The sequence below is a fragment of the Littorina saxatilis genome, linkage group LG14 (assembly GCF_037325665.1).
Source record: "Littorina saxatilis isolate snail1 linkage group LG14, US_GU_Lsax_2.0, whole genome shotgun sequence".
Classification (NCBI taxonomy): Eukaryota; Metazoa; Mollusca; class Gastropoda; order Littorinimorpha; family Littorinidae; genus Littorina; species Littorina saxatilis.
The window spans coordinates 15,334,703-15,361,509 of record NC_090258.1 but is presented as its reverse complement, the minus strand read 5'-3'; the positions used below and the strand labels follow the sequence as shown (position 1 = coordinate 15,361,509).

Below are 26,807 nucleotides of genomic sequence, written 5' to 3'. Positions count from 1 at the left end.
ATAATTGTGTTGTAGTAGTGAGCAAGGGAAGGAGCATTAATTTGTGTGTGGGTAATCTCATCTGCACCAGAAGGTGATGTACCTGAGGGCTATTTTAATAAAATAAACCTCAGGCATTAATGATATACGATACCGATACATGCACAGCCTAGGGGTGACCTTACGAGTAATTTTCTACTGCTGACAACAAGACAAACTTTGTTCTCGAAATTCTGTGTCTATTTCTGAGAGACGCGCAGGAGAAGCGACAGAATGTTTACGTGATGCCTTTATTCGCAATATGACGTTTTCTGAAACTTTGTTTCGCTTTTGACATCAGAGGTTTTAGTTTGGAAGAGAGAGTCAAGAAGAGACATCTTGGTTTGTCTAAGCGGTGTTGTTTGTCTTTAATATGAGTTGCCTGAGAGTCAATCTTTTGTCTATTTCCACAGCTGCGGCTGAACAACCAATCAAAAGATGAATCTCAGGACTCGCTGCTGTCCATGCAGATGTCAGAGACGGCAGACGACAAGGCCACGTCAGGCAGCGAACGACTGGTGGACTCGGAGTCGGGCTGGGGCAGCGATGATGATGGGGGTCATAACAGGGCAGGGTCGTCCGGCTCTCCTTCTTATGGCGATGGTGAGGATTTCTTGAAAGTTTTTTTGTGTGCCTTTTTAAAAATACACGCACAAACGCACAACCATGTGTCCTTACAACTGACTTCCAGAATTGCGTACTTAAGCTTTGTTGCATGTCTGAGATAGTGGGGGTTCATATTCTTCTTAGGGCTCCTTGAAAAATACGGAAATATTTCCTTTTTGTAATAAAATACCAACAAAAAAATTAAAAACAAACAAAAAAGAAACACACCAAATCCAGAATATTTATGCAATAGAGGTCCAAAATTACTTATTTGATCTTTGTTTCTTTCTCCATTAAAGCTTCTTCTTCTTCTTCTTCTTCTTTTTTTGGCGTTTGTGTGCTGAAACTCTCATGCACACTCGTGTTTAAAAAAAAAAAATTCTAAAAATGTGTATTGGTTTTAATTAGTTGTAATTGTTACTCTTCTTTCCTTAATTCATCTGTTTCTTGTTTCACTAACATCAACCCTGTACTTTCTTCCCTTTTTTCTCTCCACAGATCAGTCCAATCGCAGAAACGTGGTGTTGAACGAAAAAGAACTGCGAATACCTCTGGAGCACGGGTGGCGGAGACAGACGACCATTCACGGCATGGGGCGCAGGGGGATTGTGGGGGAGGTGCTCTACTTCGCTCCCTGCAACAAGAAGATGAAAACCATTCCAGATGTCATGAGGGTAGGTGTTGTTGGCTTTTGGGATTGTGTGTGTGTGTCTGTGTGTGTGTGTGTGTGTGTGTGTGTGTCTGTGTGTGTGTGTGTGTCTGTGTCTGTGTGTGTGTCTGTGTGTGTGTCTTGTGTATGTGTCTGTGTGTGTGCGTGTTTGGGGTCACTTATTGGTAGCATCATATTTCCTTTACTCTTTTCCTTGAGAGAGAAATGTTGTTTGACACCCTCTCGGTAAAATCATTAGAGGCATGTTCCCGGGTGTTACCTTGACTTGAGATGAGACACACAGGCGTAAGCGCGTTTAGGTGTAATCAGCCACCTACACCTATGGCAGAATGACCAAAGTCTTTACGTGCCACTGTGGTAACATGGGAATGGGACATGGATACCATCTCTGAGTCTTCACATAAAGTTGACCCGTGTCTGTCTCAGCCTGGATTGGAACCCCTGACCCTCGGATCACAAGTCCAGTGCTCTACCACTTGAGCTACCTGGGCTCCCCTCTTTTCCTTGATTGTTTTCAGTCCTTTTACATTTTTATTACAGTTGGATGTTTGGCATATGATTTTAAGATTTTAGGTAAGCCGGTTTTATTCCGTGTCGGAAAGCACACGTGTGATAATAGTTGTATTTAGTATATTGTTTAAAGCGCAGGGAAAATGAGAGGAAAGGGGAGGCGGAGGGGAAAGGAAGGAACCAAAGTGAAGGAAAAGTTGTATTTAGTATATTGTTTAAAGCGCAGGGAAGATGAGAGGAAAGGGGAGGCGGAGGGGAAAGGAAGGAACCAAAGTGAAGGAAAAGAGAGCTCCGTGCATGCTCCATTCTCTTTTTTAATTTGTTTTAATTTTTAGTATACATTTAGTTTCAGAGAGCAAAATGCCTGCGTAAACAATAAGAGTCCTTTGTGTGTGTGTGTTGCAGTACTTGGACCGGCATGGCATCACAGACCTGTCTCGGGAGAACTTCACGTTCAACACCAAAGTCAACGTGGGCCAGTTCTATGAAATCAGAGACAAACAAGTGGTGAGTACACCAGCATGGTATTATGTGTAACGGAGGTTTTGGCTTGATAGTTAGCGCATTGTACTACAGTGTGTCTGGTCAAAGATGTGACCCCCCATCAGGGCAGGAACAAAAATGTAAATAATTAATTCACAGTGTACTGGGCACCAAGCTGTGGGGACCCGCTGCCGATCTACTGAAGACTGTGGACTTCTTGGCAGCCACCGAACTGAGGATTTAACGGCCATAACATCGAACGCAGAAGAAGAAGAAGAAACAGTGTACTTTTTATACAGAAATGTCCAGAATTTTACCGGTTCAAATTTGAAACTACAGGAATAATCAACCAGTATATCCTGGTTGTGATTATATTTGACAGTGTTTTTCTTGATATTGGATGTTTGGTTTTTGATTGTTTGTTTCATTTTGGGGGGAGTGGGTGGATGGAATGTTTGGAACGAGCCACACAAACTAAGGCTGACGGCAAACTTGAAACAAGTACAACCAGTGGACACCCCTTTAAAAAATCAGGTTGGGGGGGGGGGGGCCTTAAACGGGAGGTAGTTTTACAGAGCTTGTGAAAAGAAAATCTGCAAAAGCAGGGTCCACAAATCTGAGAAAATCAGGTCTTAAACGGGTGGGGGTCTTAAACGGGAGATAGCTTTACAGAGCTTGTAAACAGAAAATCTGAAAAAAGCGAAGGTTTTAAAAAGGACGTAGTCAGAAATTGGGGGGCCTTTAAATGGAGGTTCCACTGTATCCAGTTAATGTCTACTGCAATCACAGGTCCCCCTGACGGAGGTGGAGATCCACGAGCGTATCGCCATGTCCAAGGGCAAGCGGGCGCGCATGCAGATGCTGGCCAGGAAGAAGTGTGAGAAACAGCTCCGGCAGCAGCAGCTGGCCAAACAGCTCATGGAGGCCAAGTTCAAGAAGCGACAAGAACAGCAAGGTGTGTAGCATGAAAAGATGGAAGGGTTTAGAGCATGGAGAGAGTGAAAGAACAGTAAGGTTTGTACAATGGTTGTAAAGGAGGGGATTGTTTTTGGATTGTGTTGCCTTGACAAAATTTGGGAAAATGGCCATGAAAGTACTACAGGCTAATCTATAAAAGTTCAGGCTAATTTAGGAAATCTTCCAATGCAGCAACTGGCCAAGTTTGTGAAAGCCATGTTCAAGAAAGGACAAGAGCAGCGAGATGTGTGCAATAATGTTTAAGGGTAGGACTAGGAGTGTTTTGGGATTGTTTTTTTTTTTCTTGGAAAATGTGGGGCACTGGCCATAAATATTCAGGCTAATGTAGGAAGCCTTCAAATGCATCAACTGGCCAAACCACTCATTGAGGCCAGGTTCAAGAGACGGCAAGGACAGCAAGGTGTGTATGATAAGATTTAAGGAAAGAAGATGACAGTGGGGGAGGGGGGGGAGGGGGGGTGGGACGTGTGAGAGAGTAGCGCGTATAGAGATGCTGGCGAGAGAGAGAATTGTGCGAAGCAGTTCAGCCAGCGGCAAGTTCAAGAAGCGGCAAGGTTTGTACACTTGGCTTTTACATTTTTAAGACATGATGAATTTGTTGCTGTATCTAGCTACAATGGTACCAGTATTGAAAGGACATCTTGTGCACCAGTGTCTGTCCATTGCAACTAGCCCTTCATGGCAGGTACATGTTTTTGCCAAGATAATAGGCATCACAGACGATATTCTTCATTTTGGGGGTGTCCTCTTATCAGAGGGGCCTTACAGGGGCCTTAGCAGGACTGGGTGGCCGAGTGGTAACGCACTTGCGCTCCGAAGCGAGAGGTTGCGAGTTCGACCCTGGGTCAGGGCGTTAGCAATTTTCTTCCCCCCTTTCCTAACCTAGGTGGTGGGTTTAAGTGCTAGTCTTTCGGATGAGACGAAAAACCGAGGTCCCTTCGTGTACACTACATTGGGGTGTGCACGTTAAAGATCCCACGATTGACAAAAGGGTCTTTCCTGGCAAAATTGTATAGGCATAGATAAAAAATGTCCACCAAAATACCCGTGTGACTTGGAATAATAGGCTGTGAAAAGTAGGATATGCGCCGAAATGGCTGCGATCTGCTGGTCGATGTGAATGCGTGATTTATTGTGTAAAAAATTCCATCTCACACGGCATAAATAGATCCCTGCGCCTTGAGTCCGAGTCTGGAGATACGCGCGCGATATAAGACTTGATAATAATAATAACATTGCTTTAGCTGTGTGAAACCATCTCATGTGGTTATGCAGCACCATGCCTAGCTGTGGAGCCAGGTAGCTCAGTGGGTAGAGCACTGGACTTGTGATCCGAGGGTCGTAGGTTGGAATCCGGGCCGGGATGGACACGGGTCAACGGTAACAGTGTATGTGCAGACTCAGAGACGGTATCCATGTTCCACCCCCGTGTCATCACTGTGACACGTAAAAGACCTCGGTCATTCTGCCATAAGTGCAGGTGGCTGATTACACCTAAACACGCAGACACCTGGGTAGCGCGACTCTGTTGCTGCTAGCTTTCCACTGGGAGGAAGAGACCCACATTTCTCAGCGATGGGACAATAAAGTAATGAAAATGAAAAGAAAAAAAGAAAATATTGTGATGGGCATGTTTTTCTCAGTGGTAGTTTGAGAAAAGGACCTTTCGTTTTTAGGTGTAATGAACTGAGCTGCTGGACAATGCCATGTGCTGTATAAGTTGCATGATGTGTGTTTTGGGGAGGGGGGGGGGTCATTGGTAAGCCCTGAGAGTGAGGCTGAGCGCAGCATTCATCAACACAGGTGTTGTAGCCAAGGCTAGCTGAAGAGCCTGTTCAGACTTGTTATGTACACACGGAACGGCACAGACAAATATAGTACAATGTGTGTGTATGAGTGTGAAACAGAGACAGAGAGACTCCTCTTTTAGACAAGAAAAACAGTGCAACAGGGAAGGGGACATCATCTGGCCAAAACCTTTTTTTATCTTTTTTTTTAGGTACTGAACCTTTTCTGGCTCCTATGGCATACACTTCCACACGGTTATTTGATATATTTATACCTTAGGCTGATGAACAGTTGATCTTTGCTAGCTTTTGTGCTAATGAAGCGGTTTGAAGACAACATTAGGAAAGGAACATTGGAACAGACTGCCTGACTTTCCCTTCACAGTTCAGGATCTCTGAAGATGTTTTCATATTCTTCAAACCTCTGTTTCTGCGTTTACGTCAGCATTTGTCTTCCCATTATGCCATTTTGTTACTGCAGTGATTCTTTCAGAGATCTTTTGAGTTCACTTGTCATTAGAGCAGTGTATCCTCTTCAATTAACTCCTTTGTGCAGTTATCAAAACTTTTCTCAACACCATTTCAGACTTGTAGGATGATTTCTTTGTTAAGTCAGTGGTGTTTGTAGCGGTGCATGCTTTTCAAAGAACTCCTCATTTACGCAGTATGGAAATTGTTTTCAATTAACTCCTCATTTACGCAGTATGGAATTGTTTTCAGTGAACTCCTCATTTACGCAGTATGGAAATTGTTTTCAATGAAATCCTCATATGGAAACTATTCTCAAGATGTCGGCAACATGGTTTCAGATATGGCACGCAAGGTGGCAGAGATGAAATTTCAAATGCGTCTGGAAAAAGACCAGCAGAAAGAGATGGAAAAGAAGGCCAAAGAGGACAAATGTAAGTATGTCAAGGTCGTTTAGAGGTTGGCAGACATGTTTGGCATTTTGAATTTCAATAAGCAGTTGAAATAAGTGGATTTCGATACGTTGCCACGTTTTTGTTTGATTTCTTTCATGGAGCTTGAGGAATTGCTTTTGGATCTTCGAAGCTTGGATTTTAGCTAACATTTCCAAAAGTTTGTTGGGTTTCTTGTCTGTTTTCTTGGCTAGAAGTTTGTCTTTTCAAGATTGGCTTAACATTCAAGAGAAGTACAGCCGAGTCTGTTCCTTGTTTTGTCAGCGTGGTAGTTTTGTGCTGCTGAGCATTTGTCTACAAGTTTGTTGGCTGCGCTGAAAGCTTGTTAACGGCACACCTAGGAGTTAGGAGAGTGGATTCCTGGCCGAAGCTTGTTTTATGGCTTTTGACGTCTGCTGTGTTTTTCTGGTAATGAAGTGCACAAGGGTTATGCTGCATTCCCAAAATCTCGAGAGAAAAAAGTTGCAGAAAAATCAGTAGATAAGCTGCATCTTGGTTAATAGCTACAAACAAAGACTTGGCTATCATCCTGATTGAGTCATGAGTATGGGAACACTGTCAGTGAGGGGGGCCATCCAAATGTGGGGTGGAAGAAAAAGAACAAAAAGTACATGTATCAGGGATGAGATTTGGCGCTGGCAAAACGTCAATACTTCTTTCAAATCACCCAAAACTTTGCTGTCATGTTGGCAGATCTGCCAAACTCTTGCCATGATAGTGAGTGATACTATGGACTGCCTGAAACTTCTGAAAATTGCTGAAACTTCCAATTTCTCCAATTTGCTGAAGATGAGAAATCCTAGCAATGTTTCTGCAGGATGCATGGGTACTGGTCTCCATCTCCTTTGCAAAAGCTTCTGAATTTCTCTAATTTCTTGTCCTGATGCAACTGAATGTTGGAACTGTGTTGGATTGGTTGAAAATGAGATTTCTACCTATCAGACCCCGCAGTTGGTTCTCTCCTGTTTGGGTGGACCCACTTTCGCTTCGTGCACCACAGCCCTGGGCACTGGATTGCAGAAATTCCAATACAATTTAGTTGAGTAGTGGTCCAATGACACGCATGAATCTACCCGCACAAAAATTCACAAAGAGAAGGAGGATAAAGGGTGAAAGGAGGGGGAGGCAGTTGAATGACTAGAACCCAAAAATTAGGCCTCTTTCTCTTTTGTTTGCTTAACGCCCAGCCGACCACGAAGGGCCATATCAGGGCGGGGCTGCTTTGACATATAACGTGCGCCACACACAAGACAGAAGTCGCAGCACAGGCTTCATGTCTCACCCAGTCACATTATTCTGACACCGGACCAACCAGTCCTAGCACTAACCCCATAATGCCAGACGTCAGGCGGAGCAGCCACTAGATTGCCAATTTTAAAGTCTTAGGTGTGACCCGGCCGGGGTTCGAACCCACGACCTCCCGATCACGGGGCGGACGCCTTACCACTAGGCCAACCGTGCCGGTCCAAAAATTAGGGAAAATGCTTCACAGTTTTTATTTTAGACTTGGTTTGCCTTACTTGTAATGACACTGGTGTTCCCTATCGTGCAGTAGTAGAGCGCCAGCGGGAAAAGGAACGTTCCAGAATCATGAAGCAGCAGGAGAAAATCCGCCAACAGGAACAGATCCGCATTGAGAGGGAAATGAGGGCGCAGCAAATTTTAGAGGTAAGTTGATTGGTTAAAATCAAAAATATTGATTGGTTGAAAAATGAGGGCACAGCAAATGTTAGAGGTAAGCTGGTTGGTTAAAATAAAAAAGTGATTGGTTGAAAAATGAGGGCACAACACATTTTTCAGGTAAGCTGATTGGTTAATATCCAAAGTGATTGGTTGGTTATAATATCGCTGAAAATTTAGTGAATAATGGTGGGGTTTTTTAAAGACAAAAATAGGCAGATTCCGCAGAGAGTTGGTGCATTTAGTCTGTGAGGAAAGTATGAATGCTAGAATTATTCACTTTATTATTCACCTTTATTAGATGAAGAATTAAACTTTGAAAAATCTGTTTTCATTCTTAAACAGATGTATATACTTTGTGAAACAGAGGATTAGGCTTGTCATTGTGTGTGTGTGTGTGTGTGTGTGTGTGTGTGTGTGTGTGTGTGTGTTTTAATTTACTATTAAATGGACAATGCTTTTGTACATTTTAATTTTATAATTTGCTCAGGACATATGCAGATACACTGTACAGAAATATTTCAAAGTTTTCTTTTGTCAATTAAATTTGAATATTGAACAACCAGAATAACGAAGAAGAAAAAACCAATGATAAATTTATAAGAAACTTTCATACAACTGAGATTCAAATTGTTCGGTGAAATTTGTTGCTTCGCTTTTGTCATTATTGTTTGTTTGGTACTGTCGGTACACTGTCTTCCTCTTCTGTTATAGTTTTAATTACAGCAATTAAAAGACTCCCACATGTGCAAAATCTTGTGGGGTAGGGGGCAGATCAGAGATCTTGTGTTAACTCATTCTGTTTCAAACATTTTGAATGTGATTTGCAAACAGACTATGAAGTTATTGTTTTTAAGAATAAAATCTTTTGAGTTATTCATTTTATTGTTGACCTTATTAAATTCTTCACTTTAATTATTTTTGTTTGTTTGGCTGCTAGTGCTACTGAAATAATTTAGAGGAAAGGAGAACAGTATCAACTGACTATGATTTCCTATTATGATATTTTATAAATATTCTGAAATGAAAGAATTATAAAACAGTGGGGGGGGGGGGGGGGGGGGTCGGATGGGGGGTGGGGGGGGGGGGGATGTAAGGAAGTGAGAAGGAAAATGAAACATAACTGATTCACAATATATTTCTAACATCAAATATCTGCATCATTTAAACTTTGAAATTAGAATTATTGTCATATAGAGCCAAGTTTCCTCATTTCAAAAGTATTCATGACAAAGACTGTTTGTATGAAATACCCGTTCTGGCATCGTATATGTGTCATGTCATGTCATGTTGTGTGTGTTGTGTGATTGTCCAGGCTCGCCGAAGACGTCAGATCGAACTGGAAGAAATGCGTTTGAAAGAAATTGCTCGCAAAAACCAGGTTTGTTGATTCCCAGATTAAGTTTCTATAACATTTGAGAGAAACATTTTGATGTCATTTAAAAAAAGTTCTGTAGGACTGGTTCGGTTTTTTTTTTAAACATTACATAAATGGTGTTTAAAGTAATGTATAAAGAAGTTATATTTGGTTTTATTATAAAAAGGACCCGTTAATGTCAGGCACACACACAAAAAATCAATAAAAAAAAAATCAATAGACAATGTTTGGAAATCACTTCGGCAATTTTTGTAAGAGTAATTGTGGAAGAGTTGCTTTTTCTCGGAAAACAAGGGCAATTAAACCCACGTGACATTTTTCAACCACTTGTGGAGACAAGCTGCTTGCAATTGGCCTATAATGTCACATGGGTTTGTTTGCCTCAGTATTTCCAAGAAAAAACAACTCTTCCACAACCCATTAAAAACCTGACAGAGTTATTGCCGGAATTATGATGTTGCATTCAAAGAGTAAGGTTACTGTGAGCGTCAAGATATAGACATAATCATTTAATACAAGCATTTTTTCAATAGCTTCATAGACAATTTTCTGCAAGTAAACTTACCAATACCATTCATTATGAATACAATGGCTTCCATAGGCAGTTTAAATCTATAGAAATGTGTGAATGGTGACAGAAACAAGTAATTTTTGTATGTGTTGTGGGGCCGTACTGGGTGAAATATTCGTATCCAAATTTGATTATAACTTAAATGTGAGGTATGATTTATTTGACTTGTTTGATTTAAGCCTTTGAATTCTTGGGGGCATATAGAACCAATGTGTTTTATTAGGTGTAGTTAATATTTGGTGAGCCTTCGGCTTCAGAAATACGCAGCAAAATGACAATGACATTGCCTCACTGGTTTCTTCAACCGTCAAATGCCTTGCTTCTGATCTCATCTCTGTGTTAATGTTGTATTGTATCGCTTTGTTGTTTGAAATTGAAAAACGTGCTCCATATTAGTCTAAATGGGATCCATTGCAACACCCCCCGCGGGTTAGGGGGAAGAATTTACCCGATGCTCCCCAGCATGTCGTAAGAGGCGACTAACGGATTCTGTTTCTCCTTTTACCCTTGTTAAGTGTTTCTTGTATAGAATATAGTCAATGTTTGTACAGATTTTAGTCGAGCAGTATGTAAGAAATGTTAAGTCCTTTGTACTGGAAACTTGCATTCTCCCAGTAAGGTCATATATTGTACTACATACGTTGCAAGCCCCTGGAGCAATTTTTTGATTAGTGCTTTTGTGAACAAGAAACAATTAACAAGTGGCTCTATCCCATCCCCCCCCTTTCCCCGTCGCGATATAACCTTGAACGGTTGAAAACGACGTTAAACACCAAATAAAGAAAGATCCATTGCAACAATTAGACATAATGCTGTCTTGATTGGACTAGCTTGGTGTCTTGTCTAAATGGGATCCGTTGCAACAATTAGACATTGCTGTCTTGATTGGACTAGCTTGGTGTCTTGTCTAAATGGGATCCGTTGCAACAATTAGACATTGCTGTCTTGATTGGACTAGCTTGGTGTCTTGTCTAAATGGGATCCGTTGCAACAATTAGACATTGCTGTCTTGATTGGACTAGCTTGGTGTCTTGTCTAAATGGGATCTGTTGCAACAATTAGACATTGCTGTCTTGATTGGACTAGCTTGGTGTCTTGTCTAAATGGGATCTGTTGCAACAATTAGACATTGCTGTCTTGATTGGACTAGCTTGGTGTCTTTCTTGCTCACTGTATTTTGTCTATGCTTTATGTGATTTGTGTGCACATCACCTTTATCCTCTGTTTGCTTATATTGTGTCCTTTGTACTGTAGATATTGTGTCCTTTGTACTGTAGATATTGTGTCCTTTGTACTGTAGATATTGTGTCCTTTGTACTGTAGATATTGTGTCCTTTGTACTGTAGATATTGTGTCCTTTGTACTGTAGATATTGTGTCCTTTGTACTGTAGATATTGTGTCCTTTGTACTGTAGATATTGTGGCAGAGCATCTTTGTCTTCATGTTGCTATCATCTCTTTGTTTAGAATCAAAAATACAGTGCACTCTTATTAGAATAGAAAAGACATTCTGCCATGATGAGCTTGCTCGTTAAAATTCTTAATCTACATAAAATCTACCGTGAAAGGTTATCATCTTCATTAAAGTCAAAGAATTTATATTTTTAATTCTAAAAATGTAAATCTAAACAACGAAGTGACTGTGGTAAGATGAACAAAGTTAAAAAACAAAGGAATTCTGTACTCACCAATACAAGAACGAGACAAGACGGTACGAATTTTCGCTTATGGAAGCTTCATCAGGAAAAACAAAAACACAAAAGACAACAAAAAGCAGACGCAACACGGAACGAACAAGGTTTGAAAGAAAATGTAGACATTACAAGGCGATGGTAATACAACCTTTAAAATGAAGGCTGTTACGTCCTGTCTGTGTAATGTATGGTGACGTCTAAGCTTGCTTGGAGGTATGTTTGTGTTTGTTTTGTTTTATCATTTTTAAGTGGTTTTTTTTCTGTGTATCCTTAGTTTTCTATTCTTTTTGTTTTTGTTCATGTTTTGTCCTCAGATGCTTAGATTAATTGGGGGGAAATGTTTATGTGAATGTCCGTTAATGTATGTGTGTGTTGCTTTTAGTTTGTTTTGTTAGTTTTTGTATAATTGTAGTTTTGTTTTGTTTTTAGATTTACTTTCATTCTGTGTGTATCTTCCTCTTTTGTTGACAAAAGGGATTGCTTATCTGTTTCAGTCAAATCTGCTATGGCTACAAATGGAAAGAGTGAGTGACTAGTTATCGGACTAAAGTTATTGGTTTCTGTGGCAACCTGGTAGCTGATTTGTTTGCTTCAGTGGAAAAAGTCCTTGCCTTTACTGTAGTGAATGCAATAGGGCATCTGGTTTGATTGAAAGCATGATGGCTGACATTGGCTGTCTGAAGAAATGAAAGCTGTGCTTTGATTGGGCTGTTTCTCTGAGCTGTTGCCATTGGTGGAGAGAAAGGAGAGGGAATTATAGGGTTGCTTTGGTTGGGCAGCTTTGGATTCTTTCTTTTTTTCTCTTTTTTCTTTATGAAAATACGATGCTTGAGAGTAAAGTTGTTGCTACTGGTGGGGCCGTGATGGTGTAAGCATTGTCGTTGTGGGAATGGAAGCCGTACTTTGATTGGTTCTTTACGTGAAAGCTCAGTGGTGCTGGCAGAATTTTGGAGTCGTTGCATTTGTAGTTCCTCAACATTTGATTGAATTGCAAAACCATGAGCATGGGTTGAAAATGTCGTCTACATTTGAGATATGGTTATTTGCCAGTTAGCTACAAGGGAAAGATCTGAACTAAATCCAGGTCTTAAAACATGTCGGCCATCGTTTTATTTCCATCTTTTCGACAAACAGTAACACAAACTCAATCACTCCGTCACACATACACACACACACACAGGTGACACTGTGCAAGAAAGCGAGACACTAGATCTAGATCTGTTTGTCTGCATGTAGCCTACTTACAGGGACACGACTGCCAACTAGTCTCGGCCCGCTCAAAATAACAATGACCGAGACTTTCAGTAATTCCTTCGCGTGACGTCTAACCCTCTTACGCCATAATGTGACGTCTTCAAATGTTAAAGTTTCTATCACATACACACACACACACACACACACACACACACACACACACACACACACACACACACACACGCACAGACAGACAAAGTTTATCATCGCATAGGCTACACTTACGTGAGCCAAAAATAGGAGGCCAACGTCTTACCACCGCGCCACTGCGCCCGTCGGGGGGCTTTTTGAACAGCTTCAAAGTATAGAACAGTACTAACGTTTTTTTGTAGTCATTTACTATACGTACTTCTTTCCACTTTTGTTTATTCATTTGTTTACAGCCTGCATTTACAGTGTGTTCTGTCCTAATTTCTTTTTGTTTTTCTATGTATGTTTTATTCACATCTTGTGTCCTCTTTTTTATTTATTTTTTATTTTTATATAAATGTGACTGCTTTCAATTGGTTTTACAATTGGTTAATTTCTCATTCGTTTTAGAAATCTATGAAATATTGTAAACAAGAGGAAACATAACAAGTTTAACCTCTAAATGTGGTGCTAAGTATTAAACTGCTTTCAGTTCAATTGTCTTGTTGCATTTTTGAAAGATTTTAAACTGGGTAACTGGTACCGGGTACTTGTTGTTGAGCTTTGAATCACAGAGTATAAACTATTGTTGCTGAGTTTCTTGGCTGATTTTTAGTTTAGCAAACCAAAGGGAAAATCAGTAAGAAAGTGTATAATTTCTTGAAGAGATGATTAGTAAACAAAGTAAACTCAAGTGAAAAGGCAGGATTTATAATAAAAAAATTAACTTCTCACATTTTGTGCTTGGGTCTCATAATGAATAGTTTCTGGGATACAGACGATGCTGTTTCTGTGTGTGAAGCTCATTTTTCATTCTGTTTGTACTGTTGCTGTGTGTGTGTGTCTGTGCGTGTGTGCGAACATCTGTGTGTGTGTGTGAGTGAGTATCTCTGCGTGCTTGCACATGCATAATTAAAACCACAGAATGTTTGAGTCAGTAAAAGGGTGCTTTTTTTTAGCAGTGTTGTGGTTCAGTTTTCAGTAGAATCAACTTGTGGTTTAGAATAGTTTTACCTTGTGTTCTGTGATAGCACACATCATATTGTGCTAGCGCTTTGAAGTAGGTAGAATCAAGGACGGACAATTTATGAAGTTCAAGGCCAGACAGTTTTACCAGCATGATTATTTTGTATCAGATGCCAAACAGAAGGTTTCAATAATTATAATTCTCATTACACAGTTTATACGCATTCTAAAACCAATAAAACAATAACAGCAACTGCAATGGTTGTTTGGCAACCGCAATGGTTGCTTGGCAACCGCAATGCTGCAGGTGATGCAACTGCTCACAGGCAATGGTTACCTGGCAACTGCATGCAACTGTTGCTTGGCAACTGTCCATGAGCAGTGGTTGCTTGGCAACTGTCTCACAACCAGGCAGTTATCATTAACTGATGAATAGGAACAAATAAAACAACCGTAATCAAACAATGCACTATTAGCATGCGAGCTGTTGGTATTCAAAAATAAGCATGGAGCATGATCGAGGCACAGTAGAGCTTGCAGCATGTTTGTTTTTCATGAAAAGATAGGCTAGAAAACAAGAGGGTGTTTAGGAGCTGAGGCAATGTCATTGCATGTTTGGTCTTGCGCATAGGCTTGAAGTAATTATTAGGCCACAGTTTTGTTCGTTTTAGGTGAAAATGCTTGGGTACGGATCATGTCAAAGGAGTTTGTATCATTTCTGTTCAGTGAAATAGTTTGCTGAATGTCATGCAACTTAAAAGCTATTCTAAAGAAGATAAAAGAAGAAAGAAAATGATTTCCTGATTGCTGTTCAGAGCAATATACCAGCTCTGGCTGTAAACATATTCCTTAAAGCATAACATTGCTGTGGTTTTTTTCTCAGTAGTACAATCAATTATCATTGCATATCAGGAAAAAATCAAAGTGTACAAAATTAATGCATTAAATGTAAGTGTTTAACCCTTAAGCCTTGAATTTTATTGCATTTCACGGGCTTGCGTTTATGTTATGGAAGCGTGGTTTAAATCCAGCTGCTTTCAGTTTCACCTTATTTTGGTGGAAAATGACTGACCTGTTAAATTAGATTTTGGTATTTCAGGAGCGGGAAATGAAGAAACAGCAGGTAATCATGGAGAAAGAACAAGAGAAGGAGCGCAGAAGACAGCATCTTATACTGGTCAAAGCCCTGGAGCAGAGGAAGAAAATGGAGGAAAAACAGGTATGGCAACAGACAATGTTCGGAAATAACTCTGTTTGGGTTTGTTTGGATTGCGAAAGAGTGAATACCCTTGCTGTTAGTGGGTTAAGCCAATACACACACACAGTGACAGTAACTCTGTTGGGGTTTGTTTGGATTGCGAAAGAGTGAATACCCTTGCTGTTAGTGGGTTAAGCAGATACACTCACACAGTGACAGTAACTCTGTTGGGGTTTGTTTGGATTGCGAAAGAGTGAATACCCTTGTTGTTAGTAGGTCAAGCGGATACACACACACACACACACACACAAAAATAGGTAGCGCCGTATTCTGTATGGCAGCTCGCTTCCCCAGGGAGAAAGCAGCCCGAATTTCCACCCTCACAGGACTATTTGAATCCTATTCTTATTCTTATTCTTATTCTTGCACATGCTCCTGTCCACATGTTTAAGACACACACCCTCTCGCTAGTGACTGGCCTATAATGTCACGTTGGAAAGTTCACATTTGCCCATGTGATATCAGGCCAGTCACTAGTGAGGGTGTGTGACTGAAACACGGGGACAGGAGCATGTGTATGGGCTTGACTCACTGACAGCAAGGGTATTCACTCTTCAGGCCAATCACTAGTGAGGGTGTGTGACTGAAACTCGTGGACATAAGCATGTGTATGGGCTTGACTCACTAACAGCAAGGGTATTCACTCTTCAGGCCAGTCACTAGTGAGGGTGTGTGACTGAAACTCGTGGACATAAGCATGTGTATGGGCTTGACTCACTGACAGTAAGGGTATTCACTCTTCAGGCCAGTCACTAGTGAGGGTGTGTGACTGAAACTCGTGGACATAAGCATGTGTATGGGTTTGACTCACTACCACCAAGGGTATTCACTCTTCAGGCCAGTCACTAGTGAGGGTGTGTGACTGAAACACGTGGACAGGAGCATGTGTATGGGCTTGACTCACTAACAGCAAGGGTATTCACTCTTCAGGCCAGTCACTAGTGAGGGTGTGTGACTGAAACACGTGGACATAAGCATGTGTATGGGCTTGACTCACTAACAGCAGGGGTATTCACTCTTCAGGCCAGTCACTAGTGAGGGTGTGTGACTGAAACTCGTGGACATAAGCATGTGTATGGGCTTGACTCACTAACAGCAGGGGTATTCACTCTTCAGGCCAGTCACTAGTGAGGGTGTGTGACTGAAACTCGTGGACATAAGCATGTGTATGGGCTTGACTCACTAACAGCAGGGGTATTCACTCTTCAGGCCAGTCACTAGTGAGGGTGTGTGACTGAAACTCGTGGACATAAGCATGTGTATGGGCTTGACTCACTAACAGCAGGGGTATTCACTCTTCAGGCCAGTCACTAGTGAGGGTGTGTGACTGAAACTCGTGGACATAAGCATGTGTATGGGCTTGACTCACTGACAGCAAGGGTATTCACTCTTCAGGCCAGTCACTAGTGAGGGTGTGTGACTGAAACTCGTGGACATAAGCATGTGTATGGGCTTGACTCACTGACAGCAAGGGTATTCACTCTTCAGGCCAGTCACTAGTGAGGGTGTGTGACTGAAACTCGTGGACATAAGCATGTGTATGGGCTTGACTCACTGACAGCAAGGGTATTCACTCTTCAGGCCAGTCACTAGTGAGGGTGTGTGACTGAAACTCGTGGACATAAGCGTGTGTATGGGCTTGACTCACTGACAGCAAGGGTATTCACTCTTCAGGCCAGTCACTAGTGAGGGTGTGTGACGGAAACACGTGGACATAAGCATGTGTATGGGCTTGACTCACTAACAGCAAGGGTATTCACTCTTCCTCAACCCATTCAAGCCTGACAGAGTTGTTTCCCTGGAGTTTGTCTGTTGTTCAGAATGGGTAGTATGCATCTGTCACTTTCATTCTCGGGAGACTATGGATTTGCGCGTTAGAATGGGTGGAGGGATAATAGTTGTGTGAGCAATATTGTGCTGTGTCATTTTCTTTCTTTTGCAATGAAAATGAAGACTGATGGGAAATGAAGAATCAAAAAACAAGAATGGTTGGTTAGGCCAACCCCCAAAAAAAGTCTGTTTACTGTAACATAGGCCAAAAAAAATAGGGTCGGTAGGTCGGGATTTTTTTTTTTTTTTCCCCAAAAAAAACCATATTTTTAAGTTATTTTGCCAAAAAACAAAGACTTTATTTTTTATTTTTTTTATTTTTATTTATTTATTTAATATTTTTTTTCTTCCCAAATGCCAAAAAAAAGTCTAGGGTCGCCCGAAAAAATAGGGTCGGTCGGGATACCGTAAACAGACTATTTTTTTTTTGGCCTTATATGGAATATTTAATTTTTGACACAACAAAACATTCACAATTACAATATCATGCGAAATGAATTTGATTGTAAATTTGGCAATGCCATGATGGGGTATGCTGTTGATTTTCTTCCAATATTTGTTTTTAAAAGGAGTGGTGGTAGTGGTTCTGTGTGGGTGTGTTGCTTGGTTGCTTGATTTTACCTTGTGAGTGGCTTGTTAAGTTGAGAGGGACAGTTGAACAGAAGGAAAAGGAAAGGCAGGAATGGATGGCTTATGCATGTTTGTCATTTGTTTACAGGAAAAAGACAGGCAGAGGGAAGAAAAGATCAGAGAGAAGACTATAGAGAGGGAGAAGAAGATGGTAGGTTACTGTAAACATGGTTATCTGTCTCTCTGTCTCTCCATCTGCCTCTCTGCTTGCCTGTCTGTCTGTCGGGTGGAGAGATCTTGAACTCAAACACTGTATTTATTGGCAAGGGACTGTAGCATTAGATCCAGCAAAACCATTCTTACAACTAGTCCTTTTTGATAATAATGTACATTGAAACAATAAATGGTGCATGTAAAAGATGGAAGTATATACAGAGAGAGAGAGAGAGAGAGAGAGAGAGAGAGAGAGAGAGAGAGAGAGAGAGAGAGAGAGAGAGAGAGAGAGAGAGAGAGAGAGAGAGAGAGAGAGAGAGAGAGAGAGAGAATATTCCTGTTCTTCTCACATGTGCTTGTGTAGATTATAATAAGGCATCTGAAGTATATCTTTTAGCAGCTTTAAGTACATAAAGCTGTCACATCCCTCCAGGTTTTGTAATGAAGGAAGGAGTTAGGTGCTGTTTAAGTTGTGCTCATTGTCATTCATGTGGAATTCATGCACGCTTTTGTATGTCTCACAGCTACTGAACTCTGTTTGGGTGAAACATTATATCCTTGGGACCAACCAAAAGTGTCTCTGCATTGCATGTGGCCTTTCATGAGAGAGTTTCTTTGTTTGAATCAATAGGTGAAAGAGCAACACAAAGTGTCCTTTGTTGGGAGATGTTCGCTTATTACATACATTAATAGATCCATATTGTTGTTGCAGGCTCAGCGACAGATTGAGATGCTGATAGCAAGAGAGATGAAGAAACCCATGGACGACATGGAATTGCGAGATGGAAAGGTATGTGTTCTGAAATCAGTTTCACTTAAAGTGAAATGTTGGTTAAAGTGAAAAACATGTTGTTCTCAATCACTCACAGATTTGTGAATCTTTTAAAGGGGATTGGGTAGGATAGGTAAAGTTATTTGTGACCTTTATTCTGATTTTTGAAAACTATGCTTTTTAAGATTATCATGTTCTACATGCAATTGAGGTTCAAAAAAGAAAAAGGAGAAAGATTATTGGGGTTTTTTTCCTCATTTTGTGTGTTAAGCATAAATTTCAGCTCTGTCTCCAAAGGTTCCATTTTTGTAGCAAGAATAATGTTCTCCTTTTTGACTCACATGCGAAGCAAAAGTGAGTCTATGTACTCACCCGAGTCGTCCGTCCGTCCGTCCGTCCGTCCGGACGTCCGTCCGTCCGGAAAACTTTAACGTTGGATATTTCTTGGACACTATTCAGTCTATCAGTACCAAATTTGGCAAGATGGTGTACGATGACAAGGCCCCAAAAAACATACATAGCATCTTGACCTTGCTTCAAGGTCAAGGTCGCAGGGGCCATAAATGTTGCCTAAAAAACAGCTATTTTTCACATTTTTCCCATTTTCTCTGAAGTTTTTGAGATTCAATACCTCACCTATATATGATATATAGGGCAAAGTAAGCCCCATCTTTTGATACCAGTTTGGTTTACCTTGCTTCAAGGTCAAGGTCACAGGAGCTCTTCAAAGTGGGATTGTATACATATTTTGAAGTGACCTTGACCCTGAACTATGGAAGATAACTGTTTCAAACTTAAAAATTATGTGGGGCACATGTTATGCTTTCATCATGAGACACATTTGGTCACATATGATCAAGGTCAAGGTCACTTTGACCCTTATGAAATGTGACCAAAATAAGGTAGTGAACCACTAAAAGTGACCATATCTCATGGTAGAAAGAGCCAATAAGCACCATTGTACTTCCTATGTCTTGAATTAACAGCTTTGTGTTGCATGACCTTGGATGACCTTGACCTTGGGTCAAGGTCACATGTATTTTGGTAGGAAAAATGTGTAAAGCATGTGAGTCGTATGGGCTTTGCCCTTCTTGTTTTGTTTGTTCAAGTACTCTGTTGCTGAAAGAAAGTGAACTGTTAATGAAATATGAATAATAACGTACCTTCCAGAAATCTTTTTTTATTTTCAGCAATAAGTCAGTGTTATGAAGCTTTGTGTAATATGTATATTTATAAATGTATGTTTTAGGTGAGAATTTTTAAGGATAGACTTTATAGTATTGTTATCCAAAAACTGTATTTTAGTGTGTGTTTGTGTGTGTGTGTGTGCATGCTGTTGCTATTGTACATCTCCGTGAGCTCTAGTGAGGAGGGGCGATTAATAAGTGTTCATTATTATTACTACTATTATTATTGTTCTCCATTTTCAGCCATTACCCAAGTTCCCACGATGCCCAGAGACCAAGTTACCGGGTCCAGCGTTCTCTGACTGTCTGATGGTGGTGGAGTTTGTCCACAACTTTGCTGACGCTTTGGGGCTAGGTATGAGAGTTAATGCACTCTTTGTGATGATTTAGGGTTTGTGAGTGTGTGTTTGTGTGTGTGTGTGTGTGTGTGTGTGTGTGTGTGTGTGTGTGTGTGTGTGTGTGCCAGATCCAGCGTTCTCGGATTGTCTAATGGTGGTAGAGTTTGTCCACAACTTTGCGTGCATAGATGACTGGGTGGCCGAGTGGTAACGCACTTGCGCTCGGAAGCGAGAGGTTGCGTGTTCAGGCCTGGGTCAGGCCGCAATTTTCTCCCCCCTTTCCTAACCTAGGTGGTGGGTTCAAGTGCTAGTCTTTCGGATGAGACGAAAAACCGAGGTCCCTTCGTGTACACTACATTGGGGTGTGCACGTTAAAGATCCCACGATTGACAAAAGGGTCTTTCCTGGCAAAATTGTATAGGCATAGATAAAAATGTCCACCAAATACCCGTGTGACTTGGAATAAAGTGTAAAAAAAAAAATTCCATCTCACACGGCATTAAGTCTCAGGGCTTGGAAACATGAATACACGCATGCAGGAAAAAAAAAGAAAAAGGTAGCGCCGTATACTGTATGGCAGCTCGCTTTCCCCAGGGAGAAAGCAGCCCGAATTTCTGTGAGGTTACCCTCATGGACTATATAAAATCTTATCCTTTATCTTATCTTATGCTTGCGTAGGTGTTTTGGAAAGTGTGTGTGTGTGTGTGTATTTGCCCATGTGTAGGTTTGTGTTTTGTATATATTGTTAAATTAGATTCTAAGACTGTAAAACAACACAAATGTTGTGGATAGAAAATTTTTCCGCAAACTTTCTCAGATTCCCACTTATTTACCTTAATTTTACAACTGTTGTATCCTAACGGAATCATACCGTTTTAATTCTAACGCGTTTGATAGTACTGCATCCAGGTTGTATTACTACGTTCATTCATATATGCTTGTGTGATAGAACGTAATTTTGATTGTGTTGCGATTTATAGTTGATTATTTCCAATTGTGTCTGCTTTGTTCAACAGATTCAGAGAGCTTACCTTCATTGGAGGTGCTGCAGAACGGTCTGCTGAACATCAACGATGAGGATGTGGAGGAGGTGGTCACGCTCTATTTACATCTGCTGCGATTCGCTCTTGATGACCTTGGTGTACCCAACCCTAAATCGGTGAGTTTCTCTTTGTGTACAGTGGACCTCCTCCCCTCCCCTCCCCTCCCCTCCCCTCCCCTCCCCTCCCCTCCCCTCCCCTCCCCTCCCCTCCCCTCCCCTCCCATCCTTTTAAGACCTCAAGAAATCTGAGAAATTCAGGTCTTAAAAAAGAGGTCAATTGACAGATGTTATGAACGGAAAATCTGAAAAATCAGGTCTTAACAACCCCCTGCGGGTTAGGGGGAAGAATTTACCCGATGCTTCCCAGCATGTCGTAAGAGGCGACTAACGGATTCTGTTTCTCCTTTTACCCTTGTTAAGTGTTTCTTGTATAGAATAAAGTCAATTTTTGTAAAGATTTTAGTCAAGCAGTATGTAAGAAATGTTAAGTCCTTTGTACTGGAAACTTGCATTCTCCCAGTAAGGTCATATATTGTACTACGTTGCAAGCCCCTGGAGCAATTTTTTGATTAGTGCTTTTGTTATTATTATTATATGAAGTCTCATATCGCGCGCGTATCTCCAGACTCGGACTCAAGGCGCAGGGATCTATTTATGCCGTGTGAGATGGAATTTTTTACACAATACATCACGCATTCACATCGACCAGCAGATCGCAGCCATTTCGGCGCATATCCTACTTTTCACGGCTTATTATTCCAAGTCACACGGGTATTTTGGTGGACATTTTTTTATCTATGCCTATACAATTTTGCCAGGAAAGACCCTTTTGTCAATCGTGGGATCTTTAACGTGCACACCCCAATGTAGTGTACACGAAGGGACCTCGGTTTTTCGTCTCATCCGAAAGACTAGCACTTGAACCCACCACCTAGGTTAGGAAAGGGGGCAGAAAATTGCTAACGCCCTGACCCAGGGTCGAACTCGCAACCTCTCGCTTTCGAGCGCAAGTGCGTTACCACTCGGCCACCCAGTCCAACAAGAAACAATTGACAAGTGGCTCTATCCCATCTCCCCCCTTTCCATGTCGCGATATAACCTTGAATGGTTGAAAACGACGTTAAACACCAAATAAAGAAAGAAAGGTCTTAAAAAGGAGGGAGTCTTAAAATGGAGGTCAATTGACGGATGTTATGAACGGAAAATCTGAAAAATGGAGGTCCTACAAAGGGAGGAGTGTTACATTGAGGGGGTATTAAAAGGGGGGGGGGGGGGGGGGGGTCCACTGTAGTGTACAGCCGTATTTGTCAGTGTGTTATAGATGTAGGAAGATCTGGTTGTAAGGCAAGACTTAGCAATGATCTTCTATCCTTTTGATTTATTAAAGATCAGTCAATAGTTTTATTCAGATTCCCACCTGCACTCATTGTAACCGTAATGACAATACCATCACAGTGCCAGCCTTGTTTCAGGTCAAATAAGCTCAAATCATCTCTACTTAGCTTGACTCTATACAAATCAACTGAGATTTTATTGTCTTGCCTGAATGAGCAAACTTCTTCTGCAGTGTTAGCTTCAGCAGTCAAAAATTCAGCAAACACTGCTGAAATAGCAGTGACTTTGAGTTAGAAATGTAAAGAAAAAGTCAAGGGAGATAATAAATGTGGTGTTATATTTTAGAATTGACATTCAGTGATGGTGTGTGCTTGCAGGCAATGACGGCATTGAACCAAAAGATCACAGATTTAGAAATCACTGACGCCACCATGTCTGAAGTCACTCGACTCTTCCTCTTTGCCCATGGAGAGAAAGAGGTGAGCCTGGTTTGAATTAATTAACTCTTGATATTGCATCTGATTTTAATCATAAGGCAAAAAAAAAAAATTTGTCTGTTTAGGGTAACCCGACCGACCCTATCGATTTGGCGCCGACCCAAAAACTTTTTTTGGATTTCAAAAAAGAAAAGAAAAAAAAAGAGGTAAAAATGCTAAAAAGAGACATTTGGCGTTTCTTTCTCTCCCTTTCTCTCTGTTTTATTTATACGTTAGTTTTGAAACATGTATTCATCAAATATAAGAAGTGAATGTTCAGCCAACACAACAAAAAAAAACAAAAAAAAAAACCCTACCTACCTACCGACCCTACTTTTTTTGGTCATGTTACCCTAAACAGACAAAAAAAATTTTTTGGCCTAAGGTCAAATCTGAGAAGAAGTTAACACCTGAGTCACTTTTTTGATGTGGCTTAAATGAACTCCACTGTTCTTTTCATTGTTATCTGGGATATTTTGAAAGACTTGTTGTTCAAATGCATTGTACCATCTAAGTTTATTGTGCCCTGAAATTTTTTTCATATTGCATCAATCATCTTATTTCCATCAGCTTGTGGATACAACCACAGTATCACACTACAAGCAGTTGACTGTTGTTTTGTACGGCATTCTGATGCTGCTTTAGTTTAAGTTTTGACAATGACAATGAGTAATATTTTGACACGGTCACCTAATTTCAGATGAGTCAGTGGCTGGAGGAGATACCACTGGAGGCTCTGAACGCCACCAAGAAAGCGGCCATCATTGCTTTTCTCTGCAACGAGCTGCTTAGCAGCAAGAGACTCTCAGGGTAGGTCGCTAGCTTTGTTTTGTTTTCTGGCCATTTGAAATGGTGTGGTGTGTCTTTGTTTTGAGCCTGTAAAGGACATGTGCATCCATGTCACACTTGCGCTGACACACACATTTTTGTTCAAAGCATGCTCACAAGCATCTCTGTCTCTCTTTTCATAAAACTCTGTCAGCGTAAGAGCCTGTCTTTCTTTCTGTGGATTGTTTAGTTGGTCAGTCAGACCATTAATCTCTGTCTCCCTCTCTCTCTCTCTCTCTCTCTCTCTCTCTCTCTCTCTCTCTCTCTCTCGAATCTCTCCAGTGTCCCTCTCTTTCTTTTTCTCTTTCTCTCTCTCTTTCTCACTCTCTCTCTCTCTCTCTCTCTCTCTCTCTCTCTCTCTCTCTCTCTCTCTCTCTCTCTCTCTCTCTCTCTCTCTCTCTCTCTGCCCCTCCCGTCAGACACTGCCTTTCTGTTTCTCTCATTACCATACGCCATGTTTGTTATGTGCAGGGAGATTGAAAAAACATTGGAAACGATGAACACACTGCGGAGAGATAAATGGGTTGCAGAAGGACAAATCCGAAAGTAAGCAGTTCTTTCTGTCCCTTTTTTATTTATTTATTTATTTAATTTTATTTATGCTATTAAGGTCACAGCGAGGGCGGGGATGTAGCTCAGTCGGTAGCGCGCTGGATTTGTATCCAGTTGGCCGCTGTCAGCGTGAGTTCGTCCCCACGTTCGACGAGAGATTTATTTCTCAGAGTCAACTTTGTGTGCAGACTCTCCTCGGTGTCCGAACACCCTCGTGTGTACACGCAAGCACAAGACCAAGTGCGCACGAAAAAGATCCTGTAATCCATGTCAGAGTTCGGTGGGTTATAGAAACACGAAAATACCCAGCATGCTTCCTCCGAAAACGGCGTATGGCTGCCTAAATGGCGGGGTAAAAAACGGTCATACACGTAAAATTCCACTCGTGCAAAAAACACGAGTGTACATGGGAGTTTCAGCCCACGAACGCAGAAGAAGAAGAAGAGGAAGGTCACAACAAATCTAAACAAGTCGCGTAAGGCGAAAATACAACATTTAGTCAAGTAGCTGTCGAACTCACAGAATGAAACTGAACGCAATGCAATGCAGCAAGACCGTATACTCGTAGCATCGTCAGTCCACCGCGCACGGCAAAGGCAGTGAAATTGACAGGAAGAGCGGGGTAGTACTTGCGCTGAGAAGGATAGCACACTTTTCTGTACCTCTCTTTGTTTTAACTTTCTGAGCGTGTTTTTAATCCAAACATATCATATCTATATGTTTTTGGAATCAGGAACCGACAAGGAATAAGATGAAAGTGTTTTTAAATTGATTTCAAAAATTTAATTTTGATAATAATTTTTATATATTTAATTTTCAGAGCTTGTTTTTAATCCGAATATAACATATTTATATGTTTTTGGAATCAGCAAATGATGGAGAATAAGATGAACGTACATTTGGATCGTTTTAGAAAAAAATAATTTTTTTTACAATTTTCAGATTTTTAATGACCAAAGTCATTAATTAATTTTTAAGCCACCAAGCTGAAATGCAATACCGAAGTCCGGGCTTCGTCGAAGACTACTTGATCAAAATTTCAACCAATTTGGTTGAAAAATGAGAGCGTGACAGTGCCGCCTCAACTTTCACGAAAAGCCGGATATGACGTCATCAAAGACATTTATCAAAAAAAGGAAAAAAACGTTCGGGGATATCATACCCAGGAACTCTCATGTCAAATTTCATAAAGATCGGTCTAGTAGTTTGGTCTGAATCGCTCTACACGCACGCACACACGCACGCACACACGCACGCACACACACACATACACCACGACCCTCGTTTCGATTCCCCCTCGATGTTAAAACATTTAGTCAAAACTTGACTAAATGTAAAAAATCAGGTTTTGAAATGAAGGGAGTCTCAAAATAGAAATCAATTTACAGATGCTATGAACATTTGAGAAGTAGTTTTAGAGAGCTTTTATTTTCAGGCATGGGATATTTCTGCCAATTGGCAATTTTCTTTCATTTTTAAAAATCAAGAGATCATTCTTAATGATTAATAAGTGTTCATTATTATTATTATTATTATTATTATTATTATTATTATTCTTGAAATACCCAAATTGCACAGTTTTGCATCATTTTTTCAAAGTTTTATTTAGTGGAATGGCATGCTTTCAGGCTTTTTATTTAAATTAATTTTTTGTTACTACCTCATCATGATTTCTTTTGACAAAGAACTTGCCTAAACTGGCTGCTGTTGTGGTTATTTTCCTTTTTTTTTCATTTGACGATTTATAATTGCAGACTGCGCACACTAAGAGCACGCAAATACCTGAAGCTGGAGCTGATGGGCCACACCACGCCACAGCCTGTGGTGACCGACGACGACAGCATGACCAACATGACCACCACCTCCAGCAAGATCCACAGCGACGATGAGGACGAAAAAGAGGAGGAGGAAGAGGAGAAAGAGGAGGAGGAGGAGGCGGAGAGCTGTGATGACAACAGCACCACTGGAAACCGATCGGAAGATGTGAGAATTGCAGTAGTGCTTTTTGGTATTGCAGGGTTTTGAGATGTTGGAGCAAGAGGTTCAGGGATTAGAGAGAGAGAGAGAGAGAGAGAGAGAGAGAGAGAGAGAGAGAGAGAGAGAGAGAGAGAGAGAGAGAGAGAGAGATTTCAACATTGGCTAACTTTTTGTTTCAGTGTTTTAACCTTTGCATGTTTATTGTTGAAGCTGAGCACAAAAGGGATCTTAGATCAAGTGTTCCATTGTTTGTTCCTTTATGCCGCTGTCTTTGTTGTGCTTTCAAAATTCAGCAACTATTTGTCAAGAGTTCATAATGAAACCATTCTGTTCTTTCTCAAAGTTCACCAACAACTTTTTCTGTTCGACAGGAGGACGAGGGTCTCTCTAGAGAGGAGATGGACAAAAAGATCGACAAACTGGTGAAGGTAAGCTCAATACATGTATATTTAAATTTGACATCTTCAGGAGTGCATTTGGCTATGTAAGAAGCCTTAATTCTGGCAAATTGATAAACATTCCCTATTTAAAGCAGGCCGATGCAGGTAGGATGTGAACCAAAGAAGGATAATTATAACCTCATGGTATTGATAGCTGTGAAGAATGTTAAGGCAGTGTTCATACCATACAAGGGGCGGGGATGTAGCTCAGTCGGTAGCACGCTGGATTTGTATCCAGTTGGCCGCTGTCAGCGTGAGTTCGTCCCCACGTTCGGCGAGAGATTTATTTCTCAGAGTCAACCGTGTGTACACGCAAGCACAAGACCAAGTGCGCACGAAAAAGAT

At 41.0% G+C, this 26,807-nt stretch overlaps 1 protein-coding gene across 6 annotated transcripts in view; it reads left to right on the top strand.

Moving 5' to 3' along the window:
* Positions 1-26,807, top strand: part of LOC138947213 (bromodomain adjacent to zinc finger domain protein 2B-like) — a 115,973-nt gene that overhangs the window by 62,833 nt on the left and 26,333 nt on the right. For 2 of the 6 annotated variants that reach the window (XM_070318647.1, XM_070318646.1), the window contains exons 9-26: positions 432-621; positions 1,123-1,298; positions 2,210-2,311; positions 3,077-3,242; positions 5,862-5,954; positions 7,525-7,640; positions 8,968-9,033; positions 11,790-11,819; positions 14,744-14,863; positions 17,451-17,513; positions 18,228-18,305; positions 19,718-19,829; positions 20,829-20,971; positions 22,567-22,668; positions 23,366-23,475; positions 23,965-24,039; positions 25,800-26,028; positions 26,394-26,450. In XM_070318647.1, the coding sequence (XP_070174748.1) occupies positions 432-621; positions 1,123-1,298; positions 2,210-2,311; positions 3,077-3,242; positions 5,862-5,954; positions 7,525-7,640; positions 8,968-9,033; positions 11,790-11,819; positions 14,744-14,863; positions 17,451-17,513; positions 18,228-18,305; positions 19,718-19,829; positions 20,829-20,971; positions 22,567-22,668; positions 23,366-23,475; positions 23,965-24,039; positions 25,800-26,028; positions 26,394-26,450 (2,028 nt within the window). The remainder of the gene's footprint in view (positions 1-431; positions 622-1,122; positions 1,299-2,209; positions 2,312-3,076; positions 3,243-5,861; positions 5,955-7,524; positions 7,641-8,967; positions 9,034-11,789; positions 11,820-14,743; positions 14,864-17,450; positions 17,514-18,227; positions 18,306-19,717; positions 19,830-20,828; positions 20,972-22,566; positions 22,669-23,365; positions 23,476-23,964; positions 24,040-25,799; positions 26,029-26,393; positions 26,451-26,807) is intronic. The other 4 variants (XM_070318651.1, XM_070318649.1, XM_070318650.1 and 1 more) reach the window with 3 other exon arrangements.